The following is a 16,720-nucleotide window of genomic DNA, read 5'->3' as shown; positions in this document are numbered from 1 at the left end:
ATAAGACGTACCTGTAACTGTGGGTAAAGGGGAGCTGGGTGTGTTCTAGGCACTGCCAGGTTTGGTGTGACCTATTCCACACTGAGAGCATTGATCTGTGAATGAATTACAGCCTTTAGGACTGACCGACCACGTCTACTTGACTTTTCACATGTATATTTTGACTCCATGTGGGAAAATGAAAGTGGAACCACAGGACCATTTAGGTTGGAAAAGACCCTAAAGATGAAGTCCAGCCATGAATAATCTACCTGTTCACTCCAGGAAAAAGCTGTGGGAGACAGTGGCAAAGGCTTTACTAAGGTCCAGGTAGACAACATCCACGGCCTTTTCCTCATCCATTAAGTTGGCCCCTGGCCACAGAAGGAGAATATAGACAAGAGTGATGCATTCTATTTTGGAAACTGATTTACTTAAAACATGACACAAACAAGGCAACCAAAGAATTCCAAATCAGGCTGCCAACTTCGATGTTTCTCTCTCTAGACTCAGGAGCCTGATCTTTGGCATTTACTGTAATTTTGGTGATTCACTATAATAATGATGAAGGGTCTGGAGGGAAAGCTGTATGAGGAGCAAATGAGGTCACTTGGTCTGTTCAGCCTGGAGGAACTCATTGCAGTTACAACTTCCTTGTGAGGGGGAGAGGAGGGGCAGGCACTGAACTCTGCTCTGTGGTGACCAGTGACAGGACCCGAGGGAATGGCCTGAAGCTGTGTCAGGGGAGGTTTAGACTGGGTAGTAGGGAAAGGTTCTTCACCCAGAGGGTGGTTGAGCACTGGAACAGGCTCCCCAGGAAAGTGGTCGCAGCATCAGCCTCACAGAGTTTAAGAAGCATTTAGACAACACTCACAGGCACATGGTGTGCTGCTTGGAGTTGTCCTGTGCAGGGCCAGGATCATCCACAAGGATGATCCTTGTAGGTCCCTTCCAACTCAGGATATTATATGATTCTATGGTTTTCCTCTCTTTCTTCAACCTGTAAACTTGGAAAAATGCCTGTGCAGAAATGGGTCCTCAAAATCCATCCTGCACCCCTTCCTGTTTCTCCCTTTTCTTCTTTCTCCAGCACAATCTCCTTGTTTTCTCTCTGTGCTTCAGTTTTATAAATATTCTTGTTGTTGCACCATAAAGTGCAAGAATGTGACACGTAAATCCACACATAAATAAATAAATATCTTGAAAATGTTAAACCTACAGCCAGCTCCCCTGTAGATCTCCCAGCAAAAGGCATGAGTTTGGGACCATTCCTTATTAAGCCTAGTGTGCGGCTGATGGGAAGGGAAGGGAAGGGAAGGGAAGGGAAGGGAAGGGAAGGGAAGGGAAGGGAAGGGAAGGGAAGGGAAGGGAAGGGAAGGGAAGGGAAGGGAAGGGAAGGGAAGGGAAGGGAAGGGAAGGGAGGGGACCGTATTTTGAAGATGATGAATCCCTCCAGAAACCACACAGATTTTAGCAAGAAGGTCAACACTAAAATATCAGTGATAAGCTCAGCCTTGTTGCTATAGTGCTGTTTGTTCTTTCAGGCATGCATTACATTTGTCCTACAGAAAGGTCTAGAAAATCCTTGCATTTTAGTTAGGAGCTGTAACAGATTCCTCCTGTCCCCCGGGTATCAGGGACCGAACTAGATTAACACACAATGTGCACAGTTAGGATCACACTTAATTTGCCTGCCAGAAGACACAAGGTGACCAGATGGGGATAAGCACAGCTGAAATATATTTCTCTCGATTTATAATTGTCATACACAATTCTGGGAATGCTGGAACCTTGTGCTGGAGTGACTTCAATCTTCAGGCAATTTTCTTACAACGATGGACCAAGAGCCTGATGTGCAGACAATGTGACCACTGGGAAAGAAACAAGCAGAAATGGAATGTAAACACCAAGGAAAAACCCATGCCTTGCAGGGTTAGTGTCTGGAGTCCAGAGGTGACAACCGATGACCAGAGAATGAGTTAAAAGTGGAAGAACTGGTGTAAACAAATAAAGAATGCTGACAATGAATGAGAACCAGATTTGAAGAAGCTGTGTATGTGCAGTATGCTAGATTAGCTCAGTGCAAGTCCTGCCTACATGGCAGTTGGCTCAGTCTTTGAGTAACCTTGGCAGTCTCTGAGGATTAGTGTCTCACAAACACAAAATGTTCTTCTATGGTTTTTAAAAAATATTTTTATTTAGAAATGCAACCCCTTCCAGCATCTGATGCGACTGTTTTTCTTTTTCCACCTTCTTATCCTCCAGGACACATATTTATTATAACTTTTGCAAAGAAGTATCTCCTTTCAGCCCACATCTCTTTTTCTGTGTGTTCCTCCAACATGCATACACACAGCCCACAGCTGTGATGCAATGCTTATATAACAGGACTCCCCCTTCATCTGTAAGTGGTACAGACATTACAGGAAATTTCGTATGGGCATCACTGAAGTCAGGGTAATTAACATTCAGCATAGATTAATCTCACTGAGAGCAAAATGTCATCTTTTCTTTAGGCAGAAAAAGGCTGGTGCTATAAATCACTGTCAGTGTGGTCAGTGATAACACACTGTGTTAGCTGAGCTATCATGCACTTCTTACTCTTGGGCTTGACCTTCCTAATCTGGAGAGGTGACACAGTGCCGATGCCGGGATGCAGGACCCGGGGGAGTGTGGCTGCTGGCTCCAGCTCAGTGTCACACACACTGGTGGCCGCCGGCTTCCCGAGCCCCGCTCCCTCCCGTGCGCTGCAGGACCACGGCGCTGGAGCAGCACTTCCCACTCTCCTGCCCGTGCACAGCTGCCCTGTGTAACATAATGGAAAACGTGAAGCCACATGTGGGGAAAACCCAGATGGCTCAAACCATGGAAGAGAACCTGAGAAATGAACACGCCTTTGAGCCTGTGCCCTCACACAGACATGGGGTGCGGTGTTCTATGCTAATGCCCCAGTCCAGCAAGTGACATTCTTGAAGGACACTGCTAAAATGGGACTGAAATGAAAACCACCTCATCCAAAACTCGTTGACCGAGGTGTATGTTCACTTTAATGCGTTCTAAGCGGCCCAGTAAATCCAAGCCAAGTGTGGAAAACTTAAGTAGATCATTTTGCTTCATTGGTCTGGTTCTAAATGCTGCAACATTACAAACCTGAGCATTACCCCAAACATATCCAGTGTAGCTGCTATAAGGCTACGGCAGGCTGACTGCTCAGATGGTTGGGCAACTTAATATTCCTCTGTTTAATAATTTTGTAGTTACTTCGTGTGTCAGCATAAGGGGCTTTTGCACGAACAACCATAGCCACAACTGCATACTAAACTGGGGAGTTCAGAGCTACATGCCGGAAAGTTAAAGCAGCCCTGTTCTGGGCTGTCATTCAGCATGGTACGAAAAATAGCAGAGCAGCAAAGACGAGTGTTATTACAGCTTCCCATTGAATCACGCTGCTGTTTAGAGAAGGAAGTGCTGTTTCCAGTGCTCATTCTCCTTTATGAAAAGTTAGCAGCTTTTTGCAGCTTTATGAGCCCATGTGTTTTCCAAGTGGTGACTAAGTAGGTTATCACAATGTGGGAAGTGAATTAGCAGTGCTGGAAACAGATTCAAGCTATGGATTAAACAAAGGTACGATGGCTTTTATAGGCCCTCAAGCTGCAAGTTCATCATGTAGAAACTGTGAACTGTCAAAACATTAGGGACTAAAAACATCAATTCACTAAGAAAACTGAGACTTGAGTCAATGATGCTTCCCTTATACATCTGCTGAGTGAAGAATCTATACGCAGTAACGGAAAAAGGTGATAGTAGGTTTTTAGACACACACTGATTCATCTGTATTTCTCTAGCAAACACCAAGCCCTTCACAAACCAAGGTCAGCCTGTTGATGCTTTTCAGTCATGTAGATCAAGTTCTTTGTGGTTTTTATTTGCTGTAAAATAATTACAACACTTGCACATCCAGGGTGGAAATAATTTTCTGGGGTTTTTTTGGCTTAGCATATTCCACTTCATGTTTCCATTGCCTTAATAACATATGCTATTTGCTTCTACTAACAGACATACTGAGAATTACAGTTTAGATATAGTATACATATATAAAAGGCAGTATTGATTTAAATTAATACAGACAGCAGCTCTTTTTCTCTGCTTGCAAGAATCTGAGTGGGATTAATCTCTCATTCAGATACCAACAAGGTGGATGTCCAAGTGAGAGCTAGTCAAACAGGTGTTCATCATAGGACTAGGCAATTGTCCTGTGGAGATGGTCATGTCGCTTGTGCATATCTGAGAAATAAATACATGGCACATGTTATGCTTTGCTTTTATATAAAGAGCCGACTGCTATTTTCTGCTTTTCTCTACACTGCAGATCCTGCTGCCATACTCTTGCCAGCCACCCTGGTACCCGGGTTCTGATGAAGCACAAAAGCCATCCAAAAATCACTGCTTGGAAATAAAGCTTAGTGCTAGCTGATATGTTGACAAGATCTCCCTGACCAAGCCTTTGACAGCCTCTGTAGAAGGGCAGAGGCAGCCAGACCTGTCCATGTGAACACATTGTCAAAGGGGCAGAGGGTCTGTGTTATTGAAGACATAACTTGCAGCACCACAGGCTGCTGCACCATGCAGTGTGCTCAGGGCAAAGAGGAGCAAAATGTTCCTCTGGCAGAGCTAGACTGAAAAAATCAGGTTTGAAGCCAGTGTACCTCCACTGAATGGTTAATTCATTCAGTGACATTTTCACTCCTATCACTTCCTCCCTCTGAGGACTCTGTCTTCTAATTTGACTGCTTATTTTCAAGAAAACCCCAACAAACCAAAAACCCTAAACCAGCTATATGTTGGAAATATAACTATTGGACTCATTGGAAAGTACATTTTTCAGTTCATGATCTATGAAGCCATTTGCTGACAAGATTCCTTTTTTTACCAAGATGTATCTCTCCACTTTATTTTCTTTACAGGAAAGTCTCTTGGACACGGAGCTTTCGGAAAGGTGGTACAAGCATCTGCCTTTGGAATCAGGAAATCAACAACATGCAGAATAGTTGCTGTGAAAATGCTGAAAGGTATCTTGCTGCAAATCTGCATTGGAAAAAATGATGCCTTATATAGTGGTGCATTCTTTATACAATTGTCTCAAAAGCAAAGTCTTCCCACAATAACTCTTTGAAGCCTCCAAAATGTGTACAAATCAAGTTTCAGGTCCACCATGAGTGAAATGGCAGAACTATGAAACAAAAATTGCATCCACAGTAAAAAGTCATACCATTATGCTAGACTGACCCTATACTATACTGAATGCTGTAAATTAAATTTAGCCGAAGCATAAGGTATCCACCTTGATATGAAGACACTTGGATGGAAGCTTTCATATTTTCCTTGGTCATTAGCTCCAAAGAATAATCATCTTACTGTTAAAAATGGATGCTTTATGTCTAATTTGCATACGTTTGACTTCTGCATCTCCTTCTAACCCTTTCCATTAGATTAAACAATGATTTTTCTTCATGAAGGCCCTTTCATTAAGCTAAACACATTGAGCAGTTTAAATCTTGGTGGTGCTGTGCAGGTGTGTCCCCTCTGAATTGCCTGCAGGCTCATCACACAGTGCTTAGGATGCTGACAGCCAGGTTGTGCAATGGATTTGCCAGCACTGTTCATACACCAGTGCTCATCTGAAAGTAAAATCATCCCCCAGCTATTCACTGCCACCTTTCTCATTGGCAGAAAGGACAAAACTCCCTTGTTAATTTGAAGAGGGTGCTTGGGATGTTAGCAAGCAGGATGATGTTCAGTCATAGCCTGCAGCAGCTGTGATTGAATTCCCCAACCCAGAGTCCTGGTGGCATCCCTTCATATGTATTTAGCTTTCCCTTCTTTAAATGTGTAACGATCATAGCAGGATTTTTTTTTTGCATTGCCCCAGGAGTTTATGCTGCACTGCTTATCTGCCTTAATCCCTTAATCCTTTCTGGTGCTGTCTCTCTGCCAGGACACATCCCCTATTCTGCCAGTATGGCTTGGATCCCCGATGCTCTCGGCTGACTCTGTTCAGGCACGGTTTGAATAAACCCATCTTAGCCAGTGGCTCCTAGTTTCACATACGCTTACTTATCATTTATCAGGAGATGTGTAGGTGTCAATTCCAGCCCTTGGAGTGGTCTGCCAGGTTCAGGGTTCCTTCATGTACATCAGCAGGCTTCTTGTGCCAGCCAGCGCCACCAAGGCAGCAGCGAGTGCTCCTGGAACAAATGGGAGCAGACAGCAGCTACAAGAAGTCCTCCTCGTGGGATTCACATGTGCGTGTGCAGAGTAGATGCTTATATCTGAGTCAGCCACTCAAATACCCTTCACTGGCAGTGCTGAGAAACAACAGCTCATCCCATCCTAAGGCAGATCCCTGCACAGAGGGAGCTGAGTCCTTGTTCAGCTCTGCTGACAATGAAGAGAGCCAGCGGTGACCAGAACTTCCGTTGGTATCTTCAGTATCTCACCTAAAGCGCGGGAGATCTGCCTCCTTCCTTGTGTCCTCACCAGATTATCCAGGAACTTTGCAGTCATTCATAGGCTTTATCCTCCCAGAATTCCCATGAGGTGGAGGGGATGTTCTCCACCCATACGAGCCAAGAGCGGGTCACTAAGTAGAAGACAAGTTTTGTGTGGGACACCAAGACAAACTGTTTCCATTCAGATGCTGAAACCAAGCCCTTTAAGACCCAGCTCTAGGGGTTTTTCTGCAAGGCTGTTCTTGGTGTCACTAAACTGAAAAACTCCTTTTGGGCCTACACAAAGCAATATGGTTTTTTTCTTGTTTTCTTAAAGAAATTAAATTCTGCAGGAAAAGCTTTTCTCAGGGGAAATTAAAGGTTTCACTCAACACTAAATAGAATGTTTCGGATTTGTTTGAGGGACTTCTTGCATCATTACTATTATTATTGGTCATGACTGGTAAGGGTGAGATGCAGTCAGCTCACTTTAACCAATGAATATTTACTTCCCTGGTCTATCTCCAGGCTTCCTGTATAATGAACAGAACCAGACAGGCATCACCAAGGGGTAGTTCATCTTTTCCTTATACAGATGGCTAAACTTGATGGCTGCATCAGCTTCTGGAAATACTTTGTTCTTGCCACTGACCCCTTAAGATGTTGATTAGTTCAGGCTAGAATATAACCCTTAGCTAAAGTCATGTCAGATGCAAACAGTTCTAGATAGTGTTAATTATAATCTTGAAATCCCTTTTTATTTGTTCTTTCATTTTTTTTGGCTGAAATGTCAGAACTATTCATGTGAAAAAAATTCTTTCAGTTCTAAATATAATAGAGTCTACTGGGAGGAAGCTGAGTGCCTGACTCTTTTTATGGGTTTAATTGCAACCAAGAGGATGCTGAGCAGGGAGGAATAGAGAGAGAACATCCACACAAGAAGTACATCCAGTAATGGAGGTTATTTCAATGGAAAGTAATGAGAAGTGGTAAAGCTCAGCAGGACCAGTTCTTTGCCTTTTCACATTTATTTTGTATTTACAGAAGGGGCCACAGCAAGTGAGTACAAAGCACTGATGACTGAGCTGAAAATCCTAATCCACATTGGTCATCATCTCAACATTGTGAATTTGCTGGGAGCTTGCACAAAAAATGGAGGTAAAAAAATCTGCACTGCTCTGAAAATGGGTTTGGATTATTCCCCAGTAACAGCCAGTTGGCCATGTTGTTTTTCATCCAGAGGTCAAGTTAGTAACTTTTAATATTTGAGCTCATCCTGTAGCTGCTGAAAAAAAGAGAGGAAAAGAAAAAGCGATTTTTAGTCATTTAATGAAGTGATTAAACATTTCCTCTATTTAAACTCTCTTTTAATATTAACATGTGAAGTGTGAACTTAGGAACATGCCACTTGCTGTCCTTTATCTCACTCACTCCACTGCTCAAGCTCAAGTTAAACATGATCTGGAAAGGCTGGGAACAAGGGATGTCAGCTGCTGGCCCTGAACTACGAATGACAATACAGCTGTTGTAAAATCTTTCATGATATTACGCTAAGAAAATCAAAAGGCCAGTATGGGAGATTGTTTGTTTTAGATATGTCGCCTATTTTAGTTCAACAAGTGTGTGTGGGCTGTGGGACTCCAGTCTGAACTGTCTGAAGAGGAAACAGAGGGTCCCTCAGGACCCAGATTTAAGACCCAGCTTTCAAAAATTAGGTGCTGCCCTAATTTCCAGAAGCAGTATTTTTTTGATAATGTCCAGTGTCCTTGAAGCAGCCTTCTACTCCCTTGGACATGTTGCCAGTTACTCTGGACTCAAGTTGTAGTTATGGGCATGAAAGACTCTTTCTCAGAGCTGACGCCAGCTTTTATTGCTTTACGCTGCTCAAAATGCTTTTTTTTTTTTTAATTTTATTTAATTGCCCAGGGCCTCTGATGGTGATTGTTGAATACTGCAAGTATGGGAATTTATCAAACTATCTGAAGAGCAAGAGGAATCTTTTCTGCCCTAACAAGGTGAGGAGGCAGATGGTCCTGGTAGGGTTCATCTTTCCTGACCTAAGTGTTGGTAATGTAGATGTCAGCTCTGAGCTGGTCTCCTCAGACTTTCTTCTACCAAAGGAGAGAAATGACTTTTGGGTAAAGTTCACCTGACCTATATTAATACTTGGTGTTGTGCCAAGAAAGGATTCACCATTCTCTCCCTGACTGTACAAGGAGACTGCTGTGACTCATTTGGCTGGAGCCATCTACAGCAAGGGGAAGTGAATCCTACCCAAAGTGTCCCCATATGCTCTTGCCCGGCTCCTGATGAACCCATTCCTGGTGAGCTTGAGGTCAGCAATGCCAAAGGAAGTGGTTTTGCCCACTGATTTCAATACTGCTGGGAGCACAAACAAGATAATAACAATTAAATCTCATGTCTCAAGACACCCTAATATTCAGAGATTTACAAGTAATCTTATTATTGTGTGAGGAGAAGAGCTATCAAGAGGAAAAGAGATTAGAGTCTTGTCCTCACATCCCACAGCCCTCCGAATCAAATTCATGGTATGTTTCTTATTACAAACCTAAATCCAAATGTCCCAGAAAATTCAAATTATTCCAGAAAAATCCTCCAAAGGATCCAGGGCTCTGAAATGAGGCTTAGGAGCCTGGATACAGAACAGTAGGTCTCAAAATCCCTGCTCAGCTGTGCCAAAAGCTTGGCAGCACCTCAGGGTTTTTTTCAGGAGGGCTCTGTGGGAGAGCCTACTCGAGAGGATATCCCCCTCTAAAAGGCTTTTGCTGAGTCTCTGTTCCCAAGGCTGTTTGTGTTGTACTCCACATGAGACACAGCAGCTGGCTCCTCCTATACGTGTTTGTTGGAGTCCTCTGCTCAGCAGGGAGTATGGCTGGGCAGGCTCCATCCTGAGTGGAGCCACTCCCATACCCCCTTCCCAGCACTACCTAGTGCTCTGGCACCCTTGGGAAGGTTGGCCAGGCAGGAAGGAGGTGGAAGTTTGGCTCTGCACCAGCATGCACAGGGAATAGAGACAGTTACAGGACAAGAGGAAACGTAAGAGGGGGCAAGAGTATGGCCAGGCAGCCAGGCTGCTCTACAGGTAGCAGTGAGGAAGCTTTTTCCAAACAGTGTTGCATGTGTCCCATTAAACCACCCCATCACTGGCCATAAGAAGAAAGCATCAGACAAAGGCACTGAAGAGAGGCAGTCACTTCCAACAGCAGCTCTGTTTCAAACATCAAGTGCCCTTGCTCCTCACTGAAAGGGCTTACAAGCCCACACCAAACCTGCACAGGGACACAGAGGCAGATGTCTTAAGCAGCCTGGGACAGGCTTGAGATTTGAGGCAGGATTTGAGAGGTCTGGGATGCCTGCATGGTGGGCACAACCTTCCCCACCCACTTCTTTGTGCTCCTTCTCTGTCTGGGGGAGAGAAATGGGCCCTTTCAGATGTCTCATTTCAGGCTGAGGTGAGCCACAGCCCAGCAGAGAGGTCCATCCATACATCCTGCAAATCCTCACTGCGGCAGAGATAACCCATTGCCCTGGTGCAAGATCATGCTCTGGTGCTCCCAAGCCACCATGTTTCTGCCCTCTGGGGATGAGAACCATGGCAGAGCACAGCCCTGCCACCAGCCCCTGCCCGACACAGTGGCACTGGACACCCCCGCCCGTGAGAGATGTGACCACCCACGCCACAGACCACCAGCCCAGCAGAAAGGCGACTGCAGTGTGACTTGGTTCCTTTCCCACCCCCTCTGCTGCTCTGATGCAGCACCTCTTCTCCTCTGTTTGTTTGAAGGACTCCACTCTGCAGGGAGAGCCAATGAAAGAGAAAAAGGATATTGAGCCAGTGGAAAGCAAGAAACAAAGGCTGGCCAGTGTCACCAGCAGCGAGAGCTTCGCGAGCTCTGGGTTCCAGGAAGATAAAAGTCTGAGTGATGTGGAGGAGGACGAGGAGGGTAGGTATTAATTCCTTCCTGTCCCTACACGGACTGTGATATTTTTACAACATACTGTGAATCCCTGAAATTTTTTTCCTCATTTATCACCCTAATAAACATCCGTGGGAGACGCTCAGAGGGTCATGTCCAGAGGGTAGAAGATTTAAAAAAAGATTATTTCCAGGGTTACTAAATCTGACAGGAAAATGTGTGATTGTTTCTTCTGACTGCTTCTTATCTTTGGGGAAAACACAGCAGTGTCCAAAGCACGGGGTGTAAAGCAAGCACTATTTTTGTTTCCAATGACAGTGGGTTGACCTTCAAACAACCCTCCATGAAGACTGAATTTATGGGAATAATGGGGTCTGTAAGAAAGGGGGGAAACAAGTGCCTGTGAGGCATCTTTGTAACAAACCCTGCTTTCCACTTCTGCAGATGCTGATGATCTGTACAAGTTGCCCCTCACTATGGAGGACCTGATCTCTTACAGCTTTCAGGTGGCCAGAGGCATGGAGTTCCTCTCCTCCAGAAAGGTGAGTTTTGCACGGAGGGTTTTTCACTGTAGGGCAGGATTCAGAGGTGAAATCATGTCTACATTGTAGTGACACCTTCCTTGGGAGAGGTCCCAAAGGAAGAGCCGTTTTCCTCTTGGCATTATAAATATAACTGTGTTTATCCAAGTATCCATAGTCCATAAACACAGGATCATGACTGAAGCCAGTGGGTCAAGCTCATTCATTTGGGGAAGATCTTTCGGGTGTGGTAGGTTTTTCCTTAATTTCAACATATATTAGGGAGCTCCAAATGATTCAGCTCTTTCCCTGCAAATATCAAAGGGCTTAAAAACTTGTCACTTTCTGGATTTAGTAATTTTTTTTTTTTTTAATAATTACCACTCTTCACAGTAACTTCATGTAAACTACAGGCAACTTCCCTAAAAAAATTTAATTTATCAATAATAATAATACAATATTTAAAGGATATGGGAGACAGGAAATTTGTGGGCAGGAATAAGGAAATGCAGTTTGATTGTCACACTGTTTTATTATAGTGCATTCATCGTGACCTGGCAGCCAGAAACATCCTTTTATCTGAGAACAATGTTGTGAAGATCTGTGATTTTGGCCTCGCAAGAGATATTTATAAGAATCCTGATTATGTGAGAAAAGGAGATGTAAGTCAAGATGCTGTTTATTTACCCCAATGTTTATAACATGTCATTTCACACTGTCCACCAAAATGTTCTGTAGACGTTCACACTTCCCGAATTTAAGACCTCAAAAGCTGTCATGGTTTTTATGTGAAGATGAGCTATCCAGATGTGTTGTGGGTCTGGGAAGCATTTCTATCCTCAGGCATAAGGCTTAGACATGCTAACTGCTTCACAGCTTTGCCCTGCTAATACTTTATTTTTTAGACATTTCTTGGCTGGCACACCAAAACCCCTTTACTCTGTAAACTTCCTTCAAGGAAACCAGTCCCTCCAAAAGAAGGTGTGTTCCCCAAGAATATCTCCAGCAGCATTATAGCATGGTTGGTGCTCGGATGCAGGGTTTTCTGCCCTGTCTCTGTGATGCTGGCAAGAGACTTCTGCTCCTACATACCCCCACATCCCTGTAAGGAAAAGGCCTGGTCATGAGTTTCCAATGTCTGGTGTTTTGTGCCACAGGTTTTTTAAAAACAGCCTTTTACTCCAACAATTTGTTAAGTGTATGAATGAGTGTGGGTTTATCTTGACTGCCTGTAAGGAAATCCCACAGGTTCCTGCTTGAATGGTAATTATTTACATAACAATATATAGCTGATACATCTATGATTAAAATCTTTTGGGCTTTGAAAAAGTCAGATTTGTCCCTTTTACTCCAGGCTCGACTTCCTCTCAAGTGGATGGCTCCTGAATCCATATTTGATAAAATCTACAATACAAAAAGCGACGTGTGGTCCTACGGGGTCTTGCTGTGGGAGATATTTTCCTTGGGTATGTTAACTCTGCACCCCAGGAGCTTGACAGTAGTGGGGACTGCAGCTTGGGGAAAACATCCATTACCTTCAATGATCTTTTGCTAGGTGTTTCAGAAAGACCTAAATCAGTCAGAAGTGAGGTGTGTGGGTAGAGGCAGAGGGATTATCGTGCCCCTGTGAACTAGAAATTTTGGTGGTTGTAAGAGCACTGAAAGCTCATTTGCCAAGCTGAAAGCCTTAGCAGATAGCACAGCTGAGAACTTTACCACCTGCTTCTGCCATGGGCAAAACCTAAGCTTCCCTCTTTTGCCTGTAGAAACCTTAGGTAGAGGATGCAGAGCAGCACAACCAGAGCAGTCACAATGCTTTGACTGACGGCACAAGCCAGGAAAACAGGGCAATTTTTAAAGCATTTTAATGGAATGTGGAACCCTGTGGGATAACACACAGCTGTTATCCTGGGTCATCAACTGCCCAAGACCAAGGCACCACCTCCTGTGCCACAGACAGCATTGAAGACACCGAGTGCCATGAGCTGGGTGCTCTCCCAAAAGCTTCTTACTCCTCTTGTGGGAGCAAGGGTGCCAAACCCACAGTTTGCATGTCTCAGATTCTGTCACCTCCATTTCCAGCCCGAGCCCAGGAGGTCCCCCCAGCGCAGGAGGGATCCAGCAACCCCTCACCCAGGCTACTGACACAGCAGGCGAAAAGCATCTGCACGGATGCTGCAGGAGGAACTAGAGCATGCAATCTGAAATTAAAACCCAGTGAAGCCTTTTTTTTCCCCTTTCTTTCATGTGGAAAAGGCAGGATACAAGATGTACACTGAGTGGAACAACAATGACCATCAGAATAGAAGAATCTTAATTGAGTTCAACACAGAGGCTGACAAAAGAGGCGAACAGCAGAGGAAACAATACTATACAATTCTCAGGACAATCAATCATTTATTAGTTTAAATACGTGTTGTTGGTCAGCCTGCCAACTCTTGTGATTTTATGGTCAGCCTCATAATACCTGCTATTTTTTTCTTAAAGCACCAGCTCCTTGAACCTGGTAACTCTCTGACTTTATGAAAGGTCTTTTTTTTTTTCCTTTCATTTTCCCTTTTCCTGATTTTTTTTGTCTACAGAAAAAAAAAAAGACTAACAATACAATCAGGCTGCATCTGAAAAACACAGAAAACAGAAAAACAGTGCAAATGTACTGTGATCTGATCTAAAACAATGATTTCATTTTTGTCAAGGTGATTTTGAGCATTTGGGGTTCGTTAATATTGTGCTCACTAGAATTTGGAATAGTACAAACCAACAGAGAGATTAGACTTGGCTTTTCAAGGGATAGTGCTCAAATCAAATTCATGTGTATTTTTTTCTGTTCAGGCCAGGAAAGCCCCACCAATAGTTGTGGTCTTGATCTTGCCCCCCCTCCAAAGACTGGGGCTTGGAGCATGATCAGCAGTAATTCCCTGCCTGTGGCAGCTGGCAGGGCCAGACCCTGCAGGGGGGTCTCCCCCTGACCCCCAGCTCTGCAACCTGATGCTGCACACCCCAAGTGTTTGAGGGAGATGCATAGGGCCACAGCTAGGTCACAGGTACTCAAGGCACGTATCTATTCTCCGAATGCCACCTGCAGGTGCCTCTCCTTACCCTGGAGTCCAAATAGACGAGGATTTCTGCAGCAGGCTGAAGGAAGGCACAAGGATGCGAGCCCCGGAGCAAGCGACTGAGGAGATGTAAGATGCCTTTGCTTGCCTTGTGTACCACTGCCCTCCTGGGCTGCCCTGCAGATGATGTTCCAGTCTCTGTAAAAGCACTCTGTGCCAGCCTAAGGAAAAACGACCCAATCCTGCATCGGTACCTTCTTGTGCACCCCCCACCCTGGTCCCTGGCTCTCCCATAGAGTAGGAGAGGGTAGGGAGCAACACAGACCCGAGCCCAGTGCAACACCAGGGCTGGGCTCTGAGGGGAGCTGAGCAAGGAGGAGGAGGAGCGGGAGGAGGAAGGTCATTCATTCCTCACGAGGTTTAACATTTACTGACATGCACACAGATAAGTGCTGGAGGAATGTGGCATTATTAACACTGTCTTAGGAAGTGACAGCAGAGGCTTCCTCGCAATCACTCGGGTAAGGAGGGCCCACCCTTTCCTGCACACGATGTCTGATGGCAGAGGAAGGTGACGGGGACCTGCAGCCTCCCCGCCCGGGTTGTCTGAGTCCTTCCACCACCACATCAGCTGTCGCTCCCTGCTCCCCGGCCTTCAGGTGCAGTCTCAAGCTGCTGCTGCATGGCCAACATCTTTCTGGAGACCCAGGTGGGTCAGGACAGAGCACCTTGCCAGGGGAGGCACATGCAGCACACTGAACATGCACCCTGTGACACAAATCATTGAGGACCACGAACATGTCCAGGGTATTTTATCTCTGGAGGCAAAATCAAGTACGTGTGGGTGCCGCAGTGCCTTCCCCAGTGCTATGTCATGACTCTAAATAGCAACACTTACCAAAAAATAGTTCTGGCAGAAGAAAAGGATGCGAGACAGCCATACCTATCTGGGAGTACTGCCCATTGACTAATTTTATTATCCTAGTGACTGTAGATAAGAGCTTTTTTTTTTTCTCTCTTCCACATATTTTATTGCAGGAAGGAAAGCTCAGCTCAACTAATACAAGGAAGTGACACATCCATATAAGTCATCTTAGGATGCCTTTAGGATACCTTAACCTAAACATTGCCACTTCATAGATGCTTAATACAAAGGTTTAATGCTTAATTAGGAATGAAAAAAAGGAAGTATGACTGGTTGGCTGAATTATCCTTTTGATGTGGTTTTCCAGGGTGTTGCAGGACAGTTTTCTTTTTTTGTGGAAAGTTTACTATTTTACTTTTAGGAAGAGGCCTCGATGGTGTTAGAGAGAATCTTTGTAAAACCAAGCAGGTTGAGGAGTTATCATCTGTATCTGTCTATCGATGACAAGCTGTCAAAGACTGTGCTGCCTTGGATCAAACTGAGCTGTAACCCCACCATGTGCTCACTTTGCTGTTGTCCTCACAGTTACCAAATAATGCTGGACTGCTGGCAGAACAATCCCAATGACAGGCCACGGTTCTCTGAGCTGGTGAAAAAGCTGGGTGACCTGCTGCAAGCAAATGTCCAGCAGGTATTAATGTCACAACCACGTGCTGTCACTGAGACAGGGGCGACTGGCCACGTGGACCCAGGAATAATGCTTTCCTTTCTTGTTCGCCTTTAGGACGGCAAAGACTACATACCCCTCAGCACAATATTTACAACAGAAAGTGGGTCTCCCCCTGCATCTGGTCCTTTGTGCAATGAAAATTTTCCTGTTACAAGCTCAAGTTTTGGAAGCACTGAAAACATCAGGTGAGATAAGCAAGATTAAGACTGGGTTTCTTTGCTGGGGGTGGTAGCTCGCTGCACAGCCTGCTTTGGACCTGGATGGGAGAAAACAGTGACAGCCCCCAAGTGGCATGAGTGTCCCACCAGTTGCCAAGTCACCCACTGCTGTGGGTCTTTGGAGTGCCCCTGTCCAAGGGGACCTGCAGGTCACAGGGTTCAGGCACTGTGAGAGGGACAGCTGTGTGTACCCCAGGACTGGGGAGTGAGATTTGGGTGGGGTCTGGTTAACAAGTTCTTTTTATATGACCTACCTCGATGACAGTTGGGAACTGCCTAAAGAAACAGAGAAATACCCAACACTTCCTGCTCGTGCACTTCACACTCTCACCAAAAATTGTCCTGCTTCTCTTGTTGAACAGATACATAAACACTTTCAAAATAAACCCCCCCCAGCGCATAAAGACATTTGAAGAGCTTCCCATCAAGGAAACACTTGTATTTAACGTAAGTGACTCCTGGGCCAAATGGTTTGCCATGCATTTCTTTTTATTTGTGTGACAGATTTAGAGAGGGATAGTCAAGACAGGGGGTTACTGCTTTGTCAGCTCTGATACGAGGTGCAGGATTAGCTGTGCTTGCAACAAGAGGTTATCCCACTGTCCTACAAACTGGGGTCAGAGATCCTTGCTGGCTATGCCATGGGCTGCAAACACTCCTTCCCTGATAAGAAGTGGTCAGTTCCAGTAGGTCTGCACAGTATAGCTACCAGAGTCCCACCTGAAGCCCACTGGTGTGGGAGAAACACAAAAAAATCCCTTGGATTTGCACTTTCATCTGAATAGTAGTGCACAAAGGAGAATCGTGAGTCACTTTTCCATCAGAGGGCCCTGGTAGGAACAAGTCCTGTTATCAGAAGGACTAGCTGGAACCATGTCTAACAATGGGACACACACCCAACCCTGGTGTGGGTGGGCATGGGTGA

General features: G+C 45.0%; 1 protein-coding gene and 1 long non-coding RNA gene across 3 annotated transcripts in view; one reads left to right on the top strand and one right to left on the bottom strand.

Moving 5' to 3' along the window:
- Positions 1 to 16,720, top strand: part of FLT1 (fms related receptor tyrosine kinase 1) — a 108,010-nt gene that overhangs the window by 85,403 nt on the left and 5,887 nt on the right. The window contains exons 18-28 of one of the 2 annotated variants that reach the window (XM_032099505.1): positions 4,944 to 5,048; positions 7,512 to 7,625; positions 8,394 to 8,482; positions 10,273 to 10,432; positions 10,850 to 10,947; positions 11,466 to 11,588; positions 12,281 to 12,392; positions 14,012 to 14,111; positions 15,433 to 15,538; positions 15,632 to 15,762; positions 16,158 to 16,242. In XM_032099505.1, the coding sequence (XP_031955396.1) occupies positions 4,944 to 5,048; positions 7,512 to 7,625; positions 8,394 to 8,482; positions 10,273 to 10,432; positions 10,850 to 10,947; positions 11,466 to 11,588; positions 12,281 to 12,392; positions 14,012 to 14,111; positions 15,433 to 15,538; positions 15,632 to 15,762; positions 16,158 to 16,242 (1,223 nt within the window). Of the gene's footprint in view, positions 1 to 4,943; positions 5,049 to 7,511; positions 7,626 to 8,393; positions 8,483 to 10,245; positions 10,433 to 10,849; positions 10,948 to 11,465; positions 11,589 to 12,280; positions 12,393 to 14,011; positions 14,112 to 15,432; positions 15,539 to 15,631; positions 15,763 to 16,157; positions 16,243 to 16,720 lie in introns of both variants that reach the window. The other variant, XM_032099503.1, reaches the window with a different exon arrangement.
- LOC116439664 lies at positions 2,155 to 10,276 on the bottom strand. Its single transcript, XR_004238224.1, has 2 exons — positions 8,742 to 10,276; positions 2,155 to 7,752 (listed from the first exon to the last, which is right to left on the bottom strand). It is a non-coding gene; the product is annotated as an uncharacterized LOC116439664 (long non-coding RNA).

The sequence above is a fragment of the Corvus moneduloides genome, chromosome 2 (genome assembly GCF_009650955.1).
Source record: "Corvus moneduloides isolate bCorMon1 chromosome 2, bCorMon1.pri, whole genome shotgun sequence".
Lineage (NCBI taxonomy): Eukaryota > Metazoa > Chordata > Aves > Passeriformes > Corvidae > Corvus > Corvus moneduloides.
The sequence above is the reverse complement of the archived record's forward strand: the minus strand, read 5'-3'. Positions and strand labels throughout refer to the sequence as shown.